The 18,052-nt window shown below is 44.2% G+C and overlaps 1 protein-coding gene across 1 annotated transcript in view; it reads right to left on the bottom strand.

The window, feature by feature from the left end:
- Nucleotides 1–17,750, bottom strand: part of SRP68 (signal recognition particle 68) — a 61,490-nt gene extending 43,740 nt beyond the window's left edge. The window contains exons 1-5 of the mRNA XM_068263743.1: nucleotides 17,586–17,750; nucleotides 14,538–14,604; nucleotides 5,742–5,855; nucleotides 5,448–5,643; nucleotides 323–405 (exon numbers count right to left, since the gene is read on the bottom strand). Coding sequence (XP_068119844.1) covers nucleotides 323–405; nucleotides 5,448–5,643; nucleotides 5,742–5,855; nucleotides 14,538–14,604; nucleotides 17,586–17,745 — 620 coding nt within the window. The 5' untranslated portion in view covers nucleotides 17,746–17,750. The remainder of the gene's footprint in view (nucleotides 1–322; nucleotides 406–5,447; nucleotides 5,644–5,741; nucleotides 5,856–14,537; nucleotides 14,605–17,585) is intronic.
- Nucleotides 17,751–18,052: the final 302 nt, after the last annotated feature.

The raw sequence follows: 18,052 nt of genomic DNA on the forward strand, positions 1-18,052 counted from the left end.
CACACACACTGTACACACACACACACACACACTGTACACACACTGTACACACACACACTGTACACACACACACTGTACACACACACACTGTACACACACTGTACACACACACACTGTACACACACACACTGTACACACACACACTGTACACACACACACTGTACACACACACACTGTACACACACACACTGTACACACACACACTGTACACACACACTGTACACACACACACACTGTACACACACACACACTGTACACACACACACACACACTGTACACACACACACACACACACACACACACACTGTACACACACACTTACTTGCATTTGTTGAATGCTTTCATTGCTTCATCCCAGTGCTGTTGTTCAAAATGCAACATACCATTCAGATAAGCACAATATGCCTACAGAACAAGAGGGAAAAAAAAGTGTTCAACTTAGCCAAGCTGGAAACCTAACCCTCCCTAATGAGGAAGTAAGCATGGTGGGCTTGCTACAGGGTGAAGATGATCCTGGCGGTTATACTTGGGGGCGAGATCACCTTTACTTGGAGGAGAGAACGCCTAATACTGGGGGGAAACCTGGCTATACATAAAGGGAACCTTAAAGCGGATCCGAGATGAAAAACTAACTATAACAAGTAACTTGTCTATATATCTTATGTAAAGTTTAGATAGTTTACATAGCATATCTAGCTGCAAACAGCTTTAATAGAATATGATTGATTATTCCTGTGATACAATGACAGCAGCCATGTTGTTTGTAAACATTACAGAGGCAGGCTTATCTGCACCTTGAGCAAAAAACCTAACCCCCCCCCTCCTCCTCCCTCCTCCCCTCTGCCTCTGAAATCTCTGGCTAGTAATACCTCCCCCTCCTCCTGCGCAGACTGAGCTCCCATGAGCCCTTGCTACTGTCTGAAAATGCCAAGGCTCTCTGAAAATCTGTGGGTGTGGCCTGTTTAGTGTATAGGGAACTTGAGTATTAAAACAAAAACAAAAAAAGTATTTGGCTTCAGGAATGACCTATAAACTATGGGAAAGGAACACAATTAAAGTTCATCTTGGACTCACTTTAACTGAGAGGAATACGGATGTTTCCTTATAAACAATACCAGTTGCTTGGCAGTCCTGCTTATCTCTTTGGCTGCAGTAGTGGCTTAATCACACACCTGAAAGTAACAAGCATGCAGCTAATCCAGTCTGACTTCAGTCAGAGCACCTGATCTGCATGCTTGTTCAGGGGCTATGGCTAAAAGTATTAGAGACACAGGATCAGCAGAGGTCAGGCAACCGGTATTATTTTAAAAGGAAAAATCCATCTCCTTCTCAGTTTAGGTTCCCTTTAAGGAGGGGGGGGGGGGGGGATCAACTAATACTGGGGGAACAAATGCTATACTTATGGTGGTGGGGGAAATAACCTAATACTGGGTAGAAATACTATTCTTCCTCCAAGTTGTTGCAACTCTGAGGGGGAATAGTATTTAACGCCACCCGAGTTCAGCAGCAGCAGGGAGAGCCTTCATTCGGCTCTCCCCGCGCTGAACTGAGCTGCGCCGAGACACCATGTACTCACATTTCTCCATACCCCCTTCTGTCCTGTGCAAGAGTTCTGGTCCACTTAAAGGGACACTTAAACACAAAAAATGAGTTTTACTCACCTAGGGCTTCCAATAGCCCGCTGCAGCTGTCCGGTGCCCTCGCCATCTCCCTCCGATCCTCCTGGCCCCACCGGCAGCCACTTCCTGTTTCGGTGACAGGAGCTGACAGGCTGGGGACGCAAGTGATTCTTCGTGTTCCCAGACACATTAGCACCCTCTATGCTGCTATATGGTATATGATATATGCTATAGCAGCATAGATGGCGCTATTGTGGCCAGGAATGCGAAGAATCACTTGCGTCCCCAGCCTGTCAGCTCCTGTCACCGAAACAGGAAGTGGCTGCCGGCGGGGCCAGGAGGATCGGAGGGACACGGCGAGGGCACCGGACAGCTGCAGGGGGCTATTGGAAGCCCCAGGTGAGTAAAACTCATTTTTTTTTTAGACTTAAGTGTCCCTTTAAAGGGCCCATTTCCACTATCGTGAATTCACATGCGTTTTTCGCATGCAAATTCGCATAGCAATACAAGTGAATGGGACTGTTTACACTTGTCAGGATTCCTTTGCGTTTTTCTGTGAAGAAAAAATTTGCATGGCAGAGCCATCAGAATTTGCATACCGCATACCGCTATGCAAATCGCATACAATGTATTTAATAGGAAATTCGCATGACGTTTGGGTATGCGAATTTTCATGCGAATTCGCATAGAAGCAATGGAAAAGCACACCAGCACTGCCATGGTTAAATTCGCATACATCGTCATCCATGCGAATTCGCATGAAAATTTGCATAGACCCGCATGCGAAATTTGCATCCGCAAGCGAATTTTTACCGCGGCGATTCGTACCGCACAAGTGGAAATGCAGCCTAAAAAATTGCATCGCAAGTAATTGAAGCAGTGGAAGAGGGATACCGCTATTACAGGTATAAATCACAGAGACCCTGTGATTCCGGAATGCTGCAAAAATGTGTGCGATCCAATTTTTCTATTGCAACGCTGCCAGCTGAGGTGACTCAGCGATTGGAAGAGAAAAGAAAACAGTAAAGGGCAGAAATGACATCATGATTAAGCCTAAACTGTGGGCAAAAGACATGGTTCCCTCCAGGAACAGAATTCTCTTCATCTACTATTTAACATTCACTGAAATCAAAACGTAGACAGTATAATACATGTGTTATGTAAGTAGATCAAGTATTTATATACTTATATATGTGTTTTTTCCCTGGCATATTACTGATCCTCCTGCTTTAAAGAGAATCTGTACTCTAATATTCTTACAATAAAAAGCATACCATTCTATTCCTTATTTTCTCCTGTGCCCCTCTGTGCTGTTTCTGTCACTCCCTGCTGCAATCCTGGCTTGTAATTAAACAGTTGTAGGCAGTGTTTACAAACAAATGACTGGCTTCTAACCAGAGTATCATAGGCTGAGAACAGCTTACTGTGTGACTCATGCAGAGCCTGGAGGGGGTGTGTAAAGCTTCTGCCAATGACAAGCAGTGCTGCACATTCCACACATTCCAGCCTCTTGCCGACAGACACGACAGAGGAAAGATGATAAGATTTATTACAGAGACAGTGCAACTAGAAAAGGTTGCAGTAAGACAGACCACATCAGAACAGGTATAGGAACAAATAGAATAGAAAAAATAAGGCTCAAAATTTTGTTACAGTGTCTCTTTAAAAGGAAATAAATATGGCAGCCTCCATATCCCCCTCACTACAGTTTAAGTCACTAACCAGAAAAAAAAAAAGTCAGGACAATGGGTTTACTTCATTCACTATAATAAATTAGATTACTTATGGATCCGAGGTGAACTTTTACTCATTGCATAATTGTGTTCCTTTCATATACAGGGAGTGCAGAATTATTAGGCAAGTTGTATTTTTGAGGAATAATTTTATTATTGAACAACAACCATGTTCTCAATTAACCCAAAAAACTCATAATATCAAAGCTGAATATTTTTGAAAGTCGTTTTTAGTTTTAGTTATTTTAGGGGGATATCTGTGTGTGCAGGTGACTATTACTGTGCATAATTATTAGGCAACTTAACAAAAAACAAATATATACCCATTTTAATTACGGTATTTATTTTTACCAGTGAAACCAATATAACATCTCAACATTCACATATATACATTTCTGACATTCAAAAACAAAACAAAAACAAATCAGTGACCAATATAGCTACCTTTCTTTGCAAAGACATTCAAAAGCCTGCCATTCATGGATTCTGTCAGTGTTTTGATCTGTTCACCATCAACATTGCGTGCAGCAGCAACCACAGCCTCCCAGACACTGTTCAGAGAGGTGTACTGTTTTCCCTCCTTGTAAATCTCACATTTTATGATGGACCACAGGTTCTCAATGGGGTTCAGATCAGGTGAACAAGGAGGCCATGTCATTAGTTTTTCTTCTTTTATACCCTTTACTTGCCAGCCACGCTGTGGAGTACTTGGACGCGAGTGATAGAGCATTGTCCTGCATGAAAATCATGTTTTTCTTGAAGGATGCAGACTTCTTCCTGTACCACTGCTTGAAGAAGGTGTCTTCCAGAAACTGGCAGTAGGACTGGGAGTTGAGCTTGACTCCATCCTCAACCCGAAAAGGCCCCACAAGCTCATCTTTGATGATACCAGCCCAAACCAGTACTCCACCTTGCTGGCGTCTGAGTCGGACTGGAGCTCTCTGCCCTTTACCAATCCAGCCACGGGCCCATCCATCTGGCCCATCAAGACTCACTCTCATTTCATCAGTCCATAAAACCTTAGAAAAATCAGTCTTGAGATATTTCTTGGCCCAGTCTTGACGTTTCAGCTTGTGTGTCTTGTTCAGTGGTGGTCGTCTTTCAGCCTTTCTTACCTTGGCTATGTCTCTGAGTATTGCACATCTTGTGCTTTTGGGCACTCTAGTGATGTTGCAGCTCAGAAATATGGCCAAACTGGTGGTAAGTGGCATCTTGGCAGCTGCACGCTTGACTTTTCTCAGTTCATGAGCAGTTATGTTGAGCCTTGGTTTTTCCACACGCTTCTTGCAACCCTGTTGACTATTCTGAATGAAACGATTGATTGTTCGATGATCACGCTTCAGAAGCTTTGCAATTTTAAGAGTGCTGCATCCCTCTGCAAGATATCTCACTATTTTTGACTTTTCTGAGCCTGTCAAGTCCTTCTTTTGACCCATTTTGCCAAAGGAAAGGAAGTTGCCTAATAATTATGCACACCTGATATAGGGTGTTGATGTCATTAGACCACACCCCTTCTCATTACAGAGATGCACATCACCTAATATGCTTAATTGGTAGTAGGCTTTCGAGCCTATACAGCTTGGAGTAAGACAACATGCATAAAGAGGATGATGTGGTCAAAATACTCATTTGCCTAATAATTCTGCACTCCCTGTAGTTTATAGGGCATTCCTCAAGCCAAATACTTTTTTTGTTTTTGTTTTAATACTCTAATTCCCTATAAACGAAATAAACCACACCCACAGGTTTTCAGAGAGCCTTGGCAGTAGCAAGGGGTCATGAGAGCTCAGTCTGGGCAGGAGGAGGAGGAGGTGTTACTAGCCATTGATTTCAGAGACAGAGGGGAGGAGGGGGGATTAGGTTTTTTTCAGAGGCTTAGTGATCAAGATACAGATAAGCCTGCCTCTGTGTAATGTTTAAAAATATATAGGACAAGTTATAGTTAGTTTTTCATCTCGGATCCGCTTTAAGGCAGCGATGAATAAAGGAACTATCATCTTCAGGACACATCCTGAAAAGCAGCCTTCATACTTCCCTATTATGGATTACTTTTACATTTCCCAGTACATATAATCACAATGACTCCCAGCAGTACCTGAGCCTCCAGCTTGGTCTTTGCATCCACGCGGTCGCTGTCACAGAGTCGCTCGAGCTCCTCTGCATGTTTCACAGCCTTGCGGAGCCGGGACAACAGATGGAAGCGCTTGCGAGGCTCGGTGTTGGCCTCCATTTTAAGTTGCATGGCATAGCTCCAGGCTCTCTCTGCATCTATCAGGATCAACAGGAGATACCTAGAAAAAGTCACAGCATCATTTCAAGATTTCTCCAAATTTCGCACAAAAAACATTTCTAATTTTGAGTATTTGAGACGTGTAGTTATGAGAGGTACCTGTTATCAGACAGCATCTCCACGGTCACCTTCTTTCCTGTGAACTTGTGTCTGTTCCCCATCTTAAAACCTAGCGTTTTTCTTAGACGCCTCAAGCGACGGGAGCAGTAGCCTCTATAAGTACAAAAGGATAGAGATTCTTGATCAGATTCGGGATGCCGTAGCTTGATTATGTTTTTAAAATGGACTTGAATGAATGGCTATTTTAAAGAGAACCCGAGGTGGGTTCTAACAATTCTATCGGCATACAGAGGCTGGGTCTGCCTATACTGCCCAGCCTCTTTTGCTATACAGATCCCCCCTAAGCGCCCCCCCCCCCCCCCTGCGCTCTGTTGTCCCCCATAAATCCTCAGCCAAGCTGTCGACACACAGCGTGTCGCAGCCAGCTGTTTACTTCTGTACGTGTCAGTCTCGCCGCTCCCCCCTGCCTCCTCCATAGCTCCGGTCCCCGCCCACGTTCCTGCCCTCCAATCAGCGGGGAGGGAAGGACGCAGGCGGGGACCGGAGCTATGGAGGAGGCGGGGGAGCGGCGAGACTGACAGATGCAGAGATAAACAGCTGGCTGCGACACACTGTAGGTCGACAGCACAGCTGGGTGATTTATGGGGCATAGCAGAGCGCAGGGGTGGGGGCTTAGGAGGGGGGAGCAGTATAGCAACAGAGGCTGGGCAGTATATGCAGACCCAGCCTCTGTGTGCTGATAGAATTGTTAGAACCCACCTCGGGTTCTCTTTAAAGTGGTCTAAAACTCAGCATTTCTTCTTCGCACTAAAATATTACTTACAGCCTTAAAGAGGAGCTGTTAGGTATAAGGTCTCAGAGAAAATAAACACATATATCAGTAGCTAAAGATTGGCTGTACTTACATTACATATGCATTTCACTGTCCACGTTTGGATTTCACAGAATTTGTATATAGTATATGCAGAGATAGATGCTCCTGACAGCTCATGGCGGGCTCCATGTTTTTCTGTCAAATGTGTCGTCATGTCCTGCCTGCTTCCTGATCACAGATAAGCTCGTACTTGAACAACACAGTGTGCAGTGAATATTAATGAGCCATGTGGCTAGGAACAATAGCTGACTCCTGCAGTGTACTCTGCCCGGAGATTTATCAGTGCTACGCGCTGGACTGATTACAAGCTGCTGTAACGTCTCATTAGCAGCCGAGGGGAGGGCCCCAGAATGCTTTGCAGTATAGTATGCTGCTTGCGTCCTCTTGGGTTTTAACAGCCTTACTGATAAGCACACATCAAAGGTAACTGAGATTTTTATCTTCACTAATGGCTTTTGGGCTTCCTTCTAAACTGTTTAACACAGGAGAATAGAGGTTTAAATTAGCTTCTGCAGCCTGACAGTTACTCTTTAAAGTAAACCAGAGATCTAATAAAAATAATATTTGATACCCACAGCTTTTAACACGTCTGAGTCCCTCGCCGTCCTCCCGCGGTCTGACGTTCAGCCGCCATCAGTCCAGGTAACTGGCTCAGTCCGGTCCCTCCGGGTCTACTGCGCATGCTGGAGGTCCGCACACGCAAAAAATAACCAGAATGGACCCGACTGAGCCCGATACCGGGACTGATCACGGCTGAATGGCAGACCACAGGAGGACGGCGTGGGATGCAGACGTGTTTATGAAGCTGGAGGGAGCCGTGGGTGAGTATCATATCGTTTTATCAGATCTCTGGTGCACTTTAAACCTACTAGCACAAAAAATTCTGTAGCAGGGGCGCATGCGCGGCGCGCTGGAAGGAGGAAGCATGGAGATGTAGCTCCGCACACCGCTTGTCCAAACGGCCGTTTTTCCGGGGGTATTATCACCGCAGCAAGATCACTATCACCAGCCACCCCCTTCTGAATATACAGTGCATGTCGCGGAGAAGAAAAACCGGCTCCTTTACAGCGCAGAGGTCAGTTAAAGACTATTTTCTAAGACCACGAACGGCAGCCATGTCGAACCAAGATGGCCGCGGCTCTCCGACTGCGTCACAGGACTCACTATCAGATATAGGCACAGACTGGTCTAATACCCGTCCCGAAAGGGACAAACCGCTTACTAAAAAGGACTTGGAGGACAGTCTGGAACAAATGTACTCCAGGCTAGCGGGGAAATTTCAAACAGAGCTCCGGCGGGTAGAAGCCACGTTAACACAGGAGATTGCATCTCTAGGATCCAGAACTGATCTGCTCGAGACAAAGCATGACAACTTACTCCGGTCTCATAAGGAATTACAAGGGGCACATAAAACCTTACAAGACACAGTCAAGCTACTACAAACTCAGTCTGAAGACCTGGACAATCGAAATAGAAGGAATAACCTGAGGATTAGAGGCCTCCCGGAGTCGTATCAGGAACTGCCTCCACATGTTAACAAGATATTCCAGCAACTGGTACCAGAAGCTCCGGACGGAGCCTTCACCTGTGACAGGATACACCGTGCTCTCAGAAAAATACCTGCACCTAATCTACCACCCAGGGACGTTGTCTTATGCATGAAAGACTTTCTTGTCAAAGAGCAAATATTGCAAGCTGCCAGATCTCTAAAAGACATCACATATGAAGACCACAAAATTCAAATCTACCAGGACATCTCTCCAGTTACCTTAGAAAAGCGCAAAGGTTTAAAATCAGTTACTTCAACGCTATCTGCTGCAAAAATAGCATATAGATGGGGATACCCCTTTAAACTCATAGTGACGCAAGAGGACTCCACTCATATAATTTACACGCCGCGGGAGGGAGAGAAATTGCTATCAAAACTAGGCCTCGTTCGGGATGTTGCCTCGCCCCCGAGATCCCAACAACAACCATTATCTCCAATCTGGTCCAAGAGAGGCTCAAGAGCTGGCAACTTTTCACCTAGAGCAGCGGACCCCATATGAATCTACATAAGGACGGCTGTTTGACGGGCCCTCAATACCACTACATCGGAACGGGTGATATACAATCTTTAACTCTGACTCTTATCCTACTATGTGCAATTTCTTTCTTATAAGAATCCTTATCTTACGATCCCTCTGCTTTTTGAACACTCCAACATGCATATATATGATATAGACTGTACTCTATGGCCTTCCTTGGACTAGGCTACGCGCAATGTGTCTACCCCCTCAGTCATGGGTTTTTTCCCTGATTGTTGTATCTCAGGTGCTTCTCCCCCTTATTTATTGGGGATGGTATCTGCTGAACCTACAGTTTTTATGTTGTAACCCAATATGGGCAAAAGAATCTATGTTTAATCAACCAAATAAGGATCTCCAGGTTTTATATACGTTTTATTTCTTTCACATGTTATATGTTTTGTTAATAATTGAAGCTTTACGGTTTTATTATGTTCTGATTCAGGAGGATATTGTGCTCAAAATACTTACACAGGCCAAACAATCTGCACTTAAACTATTGCAGGGAGATGGTGACCCCCACAGATTAATCACAAATCATTTGCCATCTTACTACAAGTACAAATGGCACTACGGATAATTAGCCACAATGTACAGGGCTTTAATTCGCCCAATAAAAGGAGAAAAGCATTCAGGCAGTACAAACAGTTAAAGGCAGACATCCTGTTTCTGCAGGAGACCCACTTTATTGCAGCAGATAGTCCTAAATTTTTCGATAAGACCTATCAAAAAAGCTACTATACCACATTCACTAATAAAACAAGGGGTGTTGCTATTCTTTTTCGAAATAGTCTACCTTTTGAGGCTAAGAAAGTGTACAAAGACCCAGACAGCAGATTCTTAGTCATACAAGGCCTGCTGAATGGAAAAGAGGTTACTTTATGTAATGTTTACTCGCCACACGTAGCACAATCACAATTCTTTGTAGATTTATTCAACCAAATTGAGAGACATATCTCAGGTCATCTGATACTGGCTGGGGACTTAAATTGTGTTAACAACCCAATGATTGACAGAAGCACAACCACAGATGTTAGCAGATCATTCCCCAGAAGACTTAGTAAGGCTTTAAAACAATATCAACTGACAGATGTATGGAGGGCCTTCAATGTTGGGGACAGATCTTACACATTTTATTCTAATCCACATAAAACTTATGCGAGATTGGATTATGTGTTTCTCTCCCCGATATTGATGGCCAACGCAACTGCTGCAGAAATACACACATGTGTATGGTCAGATCACCAAATAGTGATGGGCACATTGGGTACAATGGGGATCCCATATTCTATTGAAAATTGGCGTCTGAATGACCTGTTGTTGCAAGACGACACCTTTTTAACAGAAATATATAAGGCTCTTGAAGAATATTTCCTCTTCAATGATAATGGAACAGTATCCTCTGAAACCTTGTGGGCGGCACATAAAACAGTATTGAGAGGTAAATTAATTCAGATGGCATCCAGAAGGAAAAAAGAAAGACTGACCACAATACTAAGACTCACGTCAGAACTGGATGCACTGTATAAACAGCACAGCTCTACATTAAACCCAGACCAATTGACCCAAATCAGAGAAAAACGCAATACTCTAAATCAAATCCTTTCGGAGTCGGTAGAGAAGACCTTAAAATTCTCTAGAGCTAAATTCTTGTTATACGGTAATACCCCTAGCACACAATTCGCAAGGAAATTAACCCAATATTATAAACCTCCACATCTGTACAGACTTCAGAATAAACATGGAGCTGTTGAGTCTGCCCCCCACAAGGTTTTAAGAATATTTGAGGAATTTTATGTGAAGCTATTTAACGCACCTCAATTACAACCCCCATCAGAACTAGATGAATGGTTAGAATCCCTACCAATATCCTCTCTCACTATAGAACAAAGATTTCCTTAACTCACCAATATCTACATTAGAGATAGAGAACGCAATTGCCTCCCTCAAAAACTCCAAAGCCCCAGGCCCTGATGGCTTTACAGGATTATATTATAAGAAATGTAAGCAATATCTTATACCCCAGCTTAAAACACTCTACAACGACGCACTACAAGGACAGAAATTCTCACAGGATCTAACAAAAGCCTTTGTCACCCTAATCCCAAAACCAAACTTAGATCACACTTTGCCACAAAACTATAGGCCAATCTCACTCATAAACAATGATATGAAAATCTTTTCAAAAATCCTTGCAGCTAGATTATCTACAGTTATTCATAACCTAATATCACCCTCCCAATCTGGCTTTATCCCTCAGAGACAAACGACGGATAACACTAGATTAGCTTGCAACATCTTGCAAGATGCCAAAATTAACGACCAACGTTTGCTTTTGTTGGGTCTAGACCTACATAAAGCGTTTGATTCAGTACTATGGCCCTATCTACATAAGGTACTTCACAAAATGGGCATCACAGGAGAATTTATACAGGCAATTTTAGCCTTATATAACAAACCTCATGCTAAAATAAGACTACCAGGTATCCTATCAGAGCCAATACCAATCACTAGAGGAACTAGGCAGGGGTGCCCCCTCTCTCCCCTACTCTTCTCAATAGCCATAGAGCCCCTTTCTTTAGCAATACAAAATAATCCAAATATAAAAGGTTATTTCAAAGAAGGTAAAGAATATAAGATTAGTCTATACGCTGACGATGCTCTCCTATTTCTGTCCCAGCCCTTAACATCAATGCCCAATTTATTACCACTACTAGATCAATTTGGAAATCTCTCAGGTCTTAAGGTGAACACTACTAAATCCCAAGCTTTAACTATCAATTTACCCCCTCAAGTAGTCAAGCTGTATAAAGCTAATTTTGATTTTAAATGGATGAACACAGAACTATCCTATTTAGGAATAAAATTACCACACTCAATCGATACACTGATTAAGACTAATTACGAACCTCTGGTAAAATCCATAGAACGAACCCTAAAAGAGTGGACACATTTTAGAATTTCATGGCTGGGTAAAGCTTCAGCCATTAAATTAATTATACTACCTAGAATCCTTTATTATATGAGGGCACTTCCACTGAACCCTGGTAGACAGATTCTTCTTAAATTACAGAAGCTGTTAAATAAATTTGTGTGGAACAACAAACCGGCACGGTTTAAAAATATATATCTATACAGGCAAAATACACAAGGAGGAATAGGGATGCCTAACCTTTCCTATTATTACGCAGCAACACGTTTTGCACAACTCACTGCATGGTTTAAACCTGAGGCCTCTGTCCCCTGGGTTCAGTTTGAGAGGGATTCTATACACCCCTTTAATCTTACCTCCGCACTTACCTTCTCTCAATCCCATATCAAAGTAATCAAAAAACTTAATTTAGTGGTAGCAGACTCATTGACTATATGGCATGTCTACAAAGATAAGATGAAACTACAATCCACTAAACCGCCTAACCTTTCTTTTATCGGTCACCCAGACTTCCCTCTAGCATTTGAAAACAGTACTCAGTTTGATTGGTGGATCAAAAATAAGTACACCACTTCCAACCGCTTCTCGTTAGGAGAGAAATTTATACCATTCTCGGTAATTCAATTTAACACTAATACCCCACCCTCCGAATATTTTAGATATTTACAAATTAGGCACTTTTTCCTACAACATACAGGCCCATATGCCAGATTAAACTGCACATTTTTTGAAAATCTGTGCTTAACAACTTCCTGGAACTCAGGGATAATATCTGGGATATATAAACATATGATCAACATGTTACAGGTTGAGAAAACTAAAAATATGCTGGATTGGGAAGGAGAGTTACAACTCGATCTTTCGGTACAAGACTGGCAAGATATGGGCCTAAATATGGTCAACGAGACTAGAACCCCAGCACTTAAGGACACTGCCCTTAAATTACATACTAGATGGTACAAAACGCCAGTCCGGTTACATAAAATATTCCCAGCAGTCTCCCCACTGTGCTTTAGGGGCTGTCAGGATGAGGGCACATTAAGACATATTTTTTGGGAATGCCCAACAGTTCAGGTATCCTGGGTTAAAATTAAAAACAGTATAAGCAATTTATGCTCAAGGTCGGTAAACCTAGCACCGCAACATGCTTTACTATTGGCATCTAATAATAGTGTCCCTAAGAAATGGAGACGTATGTACTATGTATTAATATGTGCACTGTTATGGGCAATAGCCAGGAATTGGAAGCAGACAACGGTCCCTTTTAACCAAGTTATAAGCAGGGTCGAAGATTTGAAATTGATGGACTTTATCAATCATACCATGCATGATACAATGCCTAAGTATTCCCAAAACTGGGAAAATTGGACAGAACTCTGTGCTTTACTAGCAGATCACAATAACTCTGATGTCTAACCTGGTCAGTGGTGTAGGTACTATGTTGTATTGTTGGTTCCTCCTGAATCCAGTAAGACGTGATACCTCTTGTATTTTGGTATAAATGTTTTATGGGTTAACTTTGTTGAGTTTATACCTTGTAATAAGAGAAGCTATGACCTGTATATTAACATATGCTTATCATTTTGAGTATGTAACAATCAATGGCTGTCTCTTTTTCAATAAAAACTTAGTAAAGAGAAAAAATTCTGTAGCAAAAGCATTCAGTTAAACACAGTTCTGCAGTGAAAAGCTTCTTCAACTTATGATCCACATCCGAAGAGGTGATAACATTATCTTTTGTTTACATTCCGATGTTACACTCCTAGCTCTGCTTCAAGCATGCACACAGTTGAGAAATGATATATTAAAATCTTCTAGTGATAATTACAGCAGCTATGAACAAAATGCAATGGCAGCTTTCATAGCAGACTGTCATTATGGGCGAACCTGCATGCGTTTCCTGCAATGCGGCTGGAGAGATGCGCACACAGCGAACTTCTCCTGCGTAGACTGGAGCCAACTGACGTGAGTGACAGGAGCTGAAGCTACAGGCAGCGGAGGACGGCGGCGTGGGAGTGATCCGAGCGGATGGGGCTGGAGGAAGCCCCAGGTATGTATATAGCTTTTTACTATTTTCAGCTCACAGTCCTTTTAAAGGAATTCCCTACAAATGTCGTCCATGTCACAACAAACTGAAACCACTCCAAAATGGACAATGACCGCAATTAAAGTTTATAACAATCCGGCACTAATCCGGCTCTATTCTCAATGATTTTCCGCATGCGGTAAAGTCAGTGTGGAAAATTTGCGACCAAAACATCGCCATGTTGAGATTCACAAATTTTTCCGCATGTTGTTTCCGCATGCGGTAATAATGCGGAAAAAGTTCCGCAAAAATTGGTATTTTCGCCAAAAAAAACACATTCACAAAATATTTCAGACGCATTATTTCAGCGTTAATTACCGTTTTTTTATCACCTACAAGTAGTAGGTGATATATTTCGCATCCCATTGATTTTAATGACGTCTGGAGGCTTAAGTGCTGTGCTTGCTGGACTTTAAAAAAAAAAATTTTAAACTATTTTTCATGCAACCTTTTTACCAGTGTTCTCCCCAGGCTCTTTTAGCCGGGTGCTCCACCCGGCTAGATTTGGTGACCACCCGGCTGTCACCGGCTCACCCCCTCACCTCCTCCTATGCTGTAAGCAGAGTTGCCCTGCATTTTCATCTCAACCCACCCGGCTACTTTTTCATGCCACCCGGCTACTATTCCATGCCACCCGGCTGGAAAAAAATTCTGGGGAGAACACTGCGCATGTTTACCGCACGTTTAATGGCTGTTTCCGCACTCTTTTTACCGCATGCGGAAAACATGCAGAAAATTTTAGTGAATGCAGAAAAAATGCAGAGATAACCGCTGGCGGTAATTTTGCTTTAATATTTTGCGGTGATTTGGCCTCTTTGAGAATTGAGCCCAATATGTTAAATCGAATTCACTAAATAATGCTTTACAGTTGCCTCACCGATATCTCTGGAAGTCTCCGTGGCGCATTCCGTGCTGCTGCTGGGATTCTTTAATAATCTGAAGGACTGCAAATTGAGTTAAGGAAGGAAAAGACGAGAGACAAAGAAATGCTTCAACTCCCAAATTTCAATTCTACCAAGACAAAGAATCTTGTTTAACCTTTTCTGAACCACGGTGATTGAACTCTATGCCCTATCTGTTATCCTGTTATCCCAACCAGAGCATAGATTTCAGTCACTCAAACCTCACAGTTTCGTGTCTCTCACCAATCGCACCGCACTATTATTGCTGCAGCCGGCTTGCTCTGCTGTCACAATGCCAAATAAAAATCCCAAAATCTTTACTGCATTCAAAGTTTCCAAGGTAACATGAAGGTGAATGTGCATGTTCAGTATTTACAGATTTTTTGAAGACTAACCAACGGTTAACATTACTGTATGAAATAAAGCTTCTCTGAATTCAGCCGATAGAGTGCAGAAAACAGCATATAGAAACCTGTCAGACAAGTGTGCTCCCAACTTTTGAGCATACCTGCAGCCCACCAATCCACAAGGGCTTATTGAATATTCTTCTAGCAGCCACGCTTTCGTCCGAGAATGATCATCATTGTACTGGGCATGCTCGAGTGCAGTCCACACATGCCCAGTAAACAAACCCAATTTGTGCATGACTTTTTCCTCATGCGTGGACCGTGCTCATGCACGCACAGTATGGAGAAGCTCGTACTTGGACAGCGGTGCCCACCCCCCCCCCCCCAAAAAAAAAAAGCTGTTTCTGGGCAGCAGCAGTAATATTAAAGGATACCCTAAGTGACATGTGACATGATGAGATAGACATGTGTATGTACAGTGCCTAGCACACAAATAACTAGGCTGTGTTCCTTTTTTTTTTTTTTCTTTGCCTTGGAGTTAAATATCAGGTATGTAAGTGGCTGACTTAGTCCTGACAGGAAGTGACTACAGTGTGACCCTCACTGATAAGAAATTCCCCTTTTTCTCTCTTTCTTGCTCTCAGAAGCCATTTTCTGCTAGGAAAGTGTTTTATAGTTGGAATTTCTTATCAGCAAGGGTCACACTGTAGTCACTTCCTGTCTGAGTCAGGACTGAGTCAGCCACTTACATACCTGATATTTAACTCTTTCAGTCAGAGAAAGAAAAAAAAAAAAAAAAAGAACACAGCATAGTTATTTGTGTGCTAGGCACTGTGCATACCCATGTCTATCTCACGTCACGTCAGGTATCCTTTAAACTGGCATTCCAAAAAGCACTGAATTTCAATTTATATTAAAGCTAATGGGAATCCATATTTTAATAAAATAAGTCAGATACTCACCTAAGGAGAGGGAAGCCTTCCCTCTCCTCTCCCGGTGCTGCTCTGGCTCCCCCGTTCAAATCCCCCGCCGCGGGGACTTCGGAATTCTTCAGGAGCCGAGTCTTCCCGAAGAAAGGCGGCTCCACACTGCGCATGCGCGAGTGCGTCCCTTGCACGTGTGCAGTGTGGAGCGGCCCATCTTCGGGAGCACTCGGGCTCCTGAAGCCTCCCTTCTGCGGGGAAAGAGCGGTATTTGACCAAACCGGTCGAATACCGCTACAGGGGAGCCAGCGTAACAAAGGTGACCGAGAGAGGAGAGGGAATGATCTATGTGACCTAGAGACTCCCTCTCCTTAGGCGAGTATCTGACTTTTTTATTTAAAAAAAAATCTGTACTGAGAAAAACGGCCCCTGGGGGGTGTACTCACCTCCGGATCCTATGAGGCTTCCCCCGTCCTCCTGCGTCCCACATGTAAATATTTACCTTTCCAGCTCCAGCGCAGTAGCGGCTCTCTGCTCAGAGACAGGCAGAAATACCCGATTTCAGTCGGGTCCATTCTACTGCGCAGGCGCAAGTCTCCAACGCCTGCGCAGTAGAACGGACCCGACTGAGATCGGGTATTTCCGTCTACTTCGGAGCCGAAAGCCGAAACAGCGCCCCCGCTGGAGCCTGGAAAGGTAAATATTAAACAGGCTGATGGATCTGTCGGGGCCGGCTTTGAAGGGCTGCAGCGAGACCCCCGATGGACAGAGGACGACAGGGGAAGCCTCATTAGGATCCTGAGGCTTTCCCCTCCCGAGGTGCGTACCCCCCCCAGGGGAAGTTTTCCTAGTTAAGGTGGCCATACACTGGTCGATTTGCCATCAGATCGACCAACAGATAGATCTTTCTCTGATCGCATCTGATCAGAGAGGGATCGTATGGCTACCTTCAAACAGATTGTGAATCGATTTGACCATGAAATCGATTCACCATCTGTGGAGCTGCCGCCCCCCCCGCATACCTCACCTGATCCGGCCGGCGCGAGTACCCCGGTCTCCGCTGTCTTCTTCTCCGTGTTTGGCTCCAGCTTCACTTCCTGTCCGGGGAAGTTTAAACAGTAGAGGGCGCTCTACTGTTTAAACTTCCTGTCCGGGCAGGAAGAAGTGAAGCCTGCCGGAACCCAGCGGAGAAGGAACAGCGGTGACAGCGGGGATACGCGCCAGCGGAACAGGTAATGTATTGCTGCTAGCGTCGGTCGTTGGACATTCGAACGCCGCTATTGACGCACTGCCGACCTGACAGCGATCGAGCGAAATCATCCGCACGGACGGTTCGACGGGAAGGATCGATTTCAGATGGAAATCGATCATTCTGTCAGCGTTTGCACAACGATTTCACAGCAGATTCGATCAATGATCGAATCTGCCATATATCGGCGGGAAATCGTGTAAGTGTATGGACCCCTTTACAGTGTCTCTTTAAATTTCGTGCAGAAAGAAGAGTTGAAGAGCAGCTGTAAATGTTGATCAGTTTCTCAAACCACTGACCAAAGTCCTGAACATTCAATCAGATCTCTGTGGAGAGCAAGAATGAGACACATAAAGGGACAAGCAGGTCAGCTGACGTGTCACATGACCCCCGGAGCAGGGGCGCCCCTATGCGAGGGCCGCAGTGGCTCCCTATCCTGAATGACACGTCAGCGTGCTGCGCGTCTCCCCGCTGCAGCCTCCCCCATCTCCGGTGTCAGGATACTCTCCAGGCCCAGCGTGTCCCCCATGGATCCCGCCGCCTTCCCTCCTCCTGTCGCCGGCCGCTCATTCTCCTTATTCTCCTCTGTCCCCGCTGCGGGCTGCCGCTCCGCCGCCATCTTCCCACACTGAGGAGAGCCGGAAACCAGCGCGGCGCGGTGCATGACGGGACGGGCAGCAAGGGCTGACGGGGCTCCGGATGACTGGAGGTGCTGATTGCAGGAGGAGGAGGAGGAGGGGCAGCTCAGGATGATGACGTGTTAGTAGTGACTGCAACCAAAGCAAGGCAAGCAGGAGTCAGGACACAAGTGTATGCCTCACAGTGATGGACGGTATCCCTACAGCTCTCATTCATATATAATCCACACACCTCTCATACATCCTCACAGCTCTCATTCATATATAATCCTCACATCTCTCATATATCCTCACATATATCATTTATCCTCACATATCTCCTATATCCTCACA

This window comes from Hyperolius riggenbachi, chromosome 12 (assembly GCF_040937935.1).
Source record: "Hyperolius riggenbachi isolate aHypRig1 chromosome 12, aHypRig1.pri, whole genome shotgun sequence".
NCBI lineage: Eukaryota > Metazoa > Chordata > Amphibia > Anura > Hyperoliidae > Hyperolius > Hyperolius riggenbachi.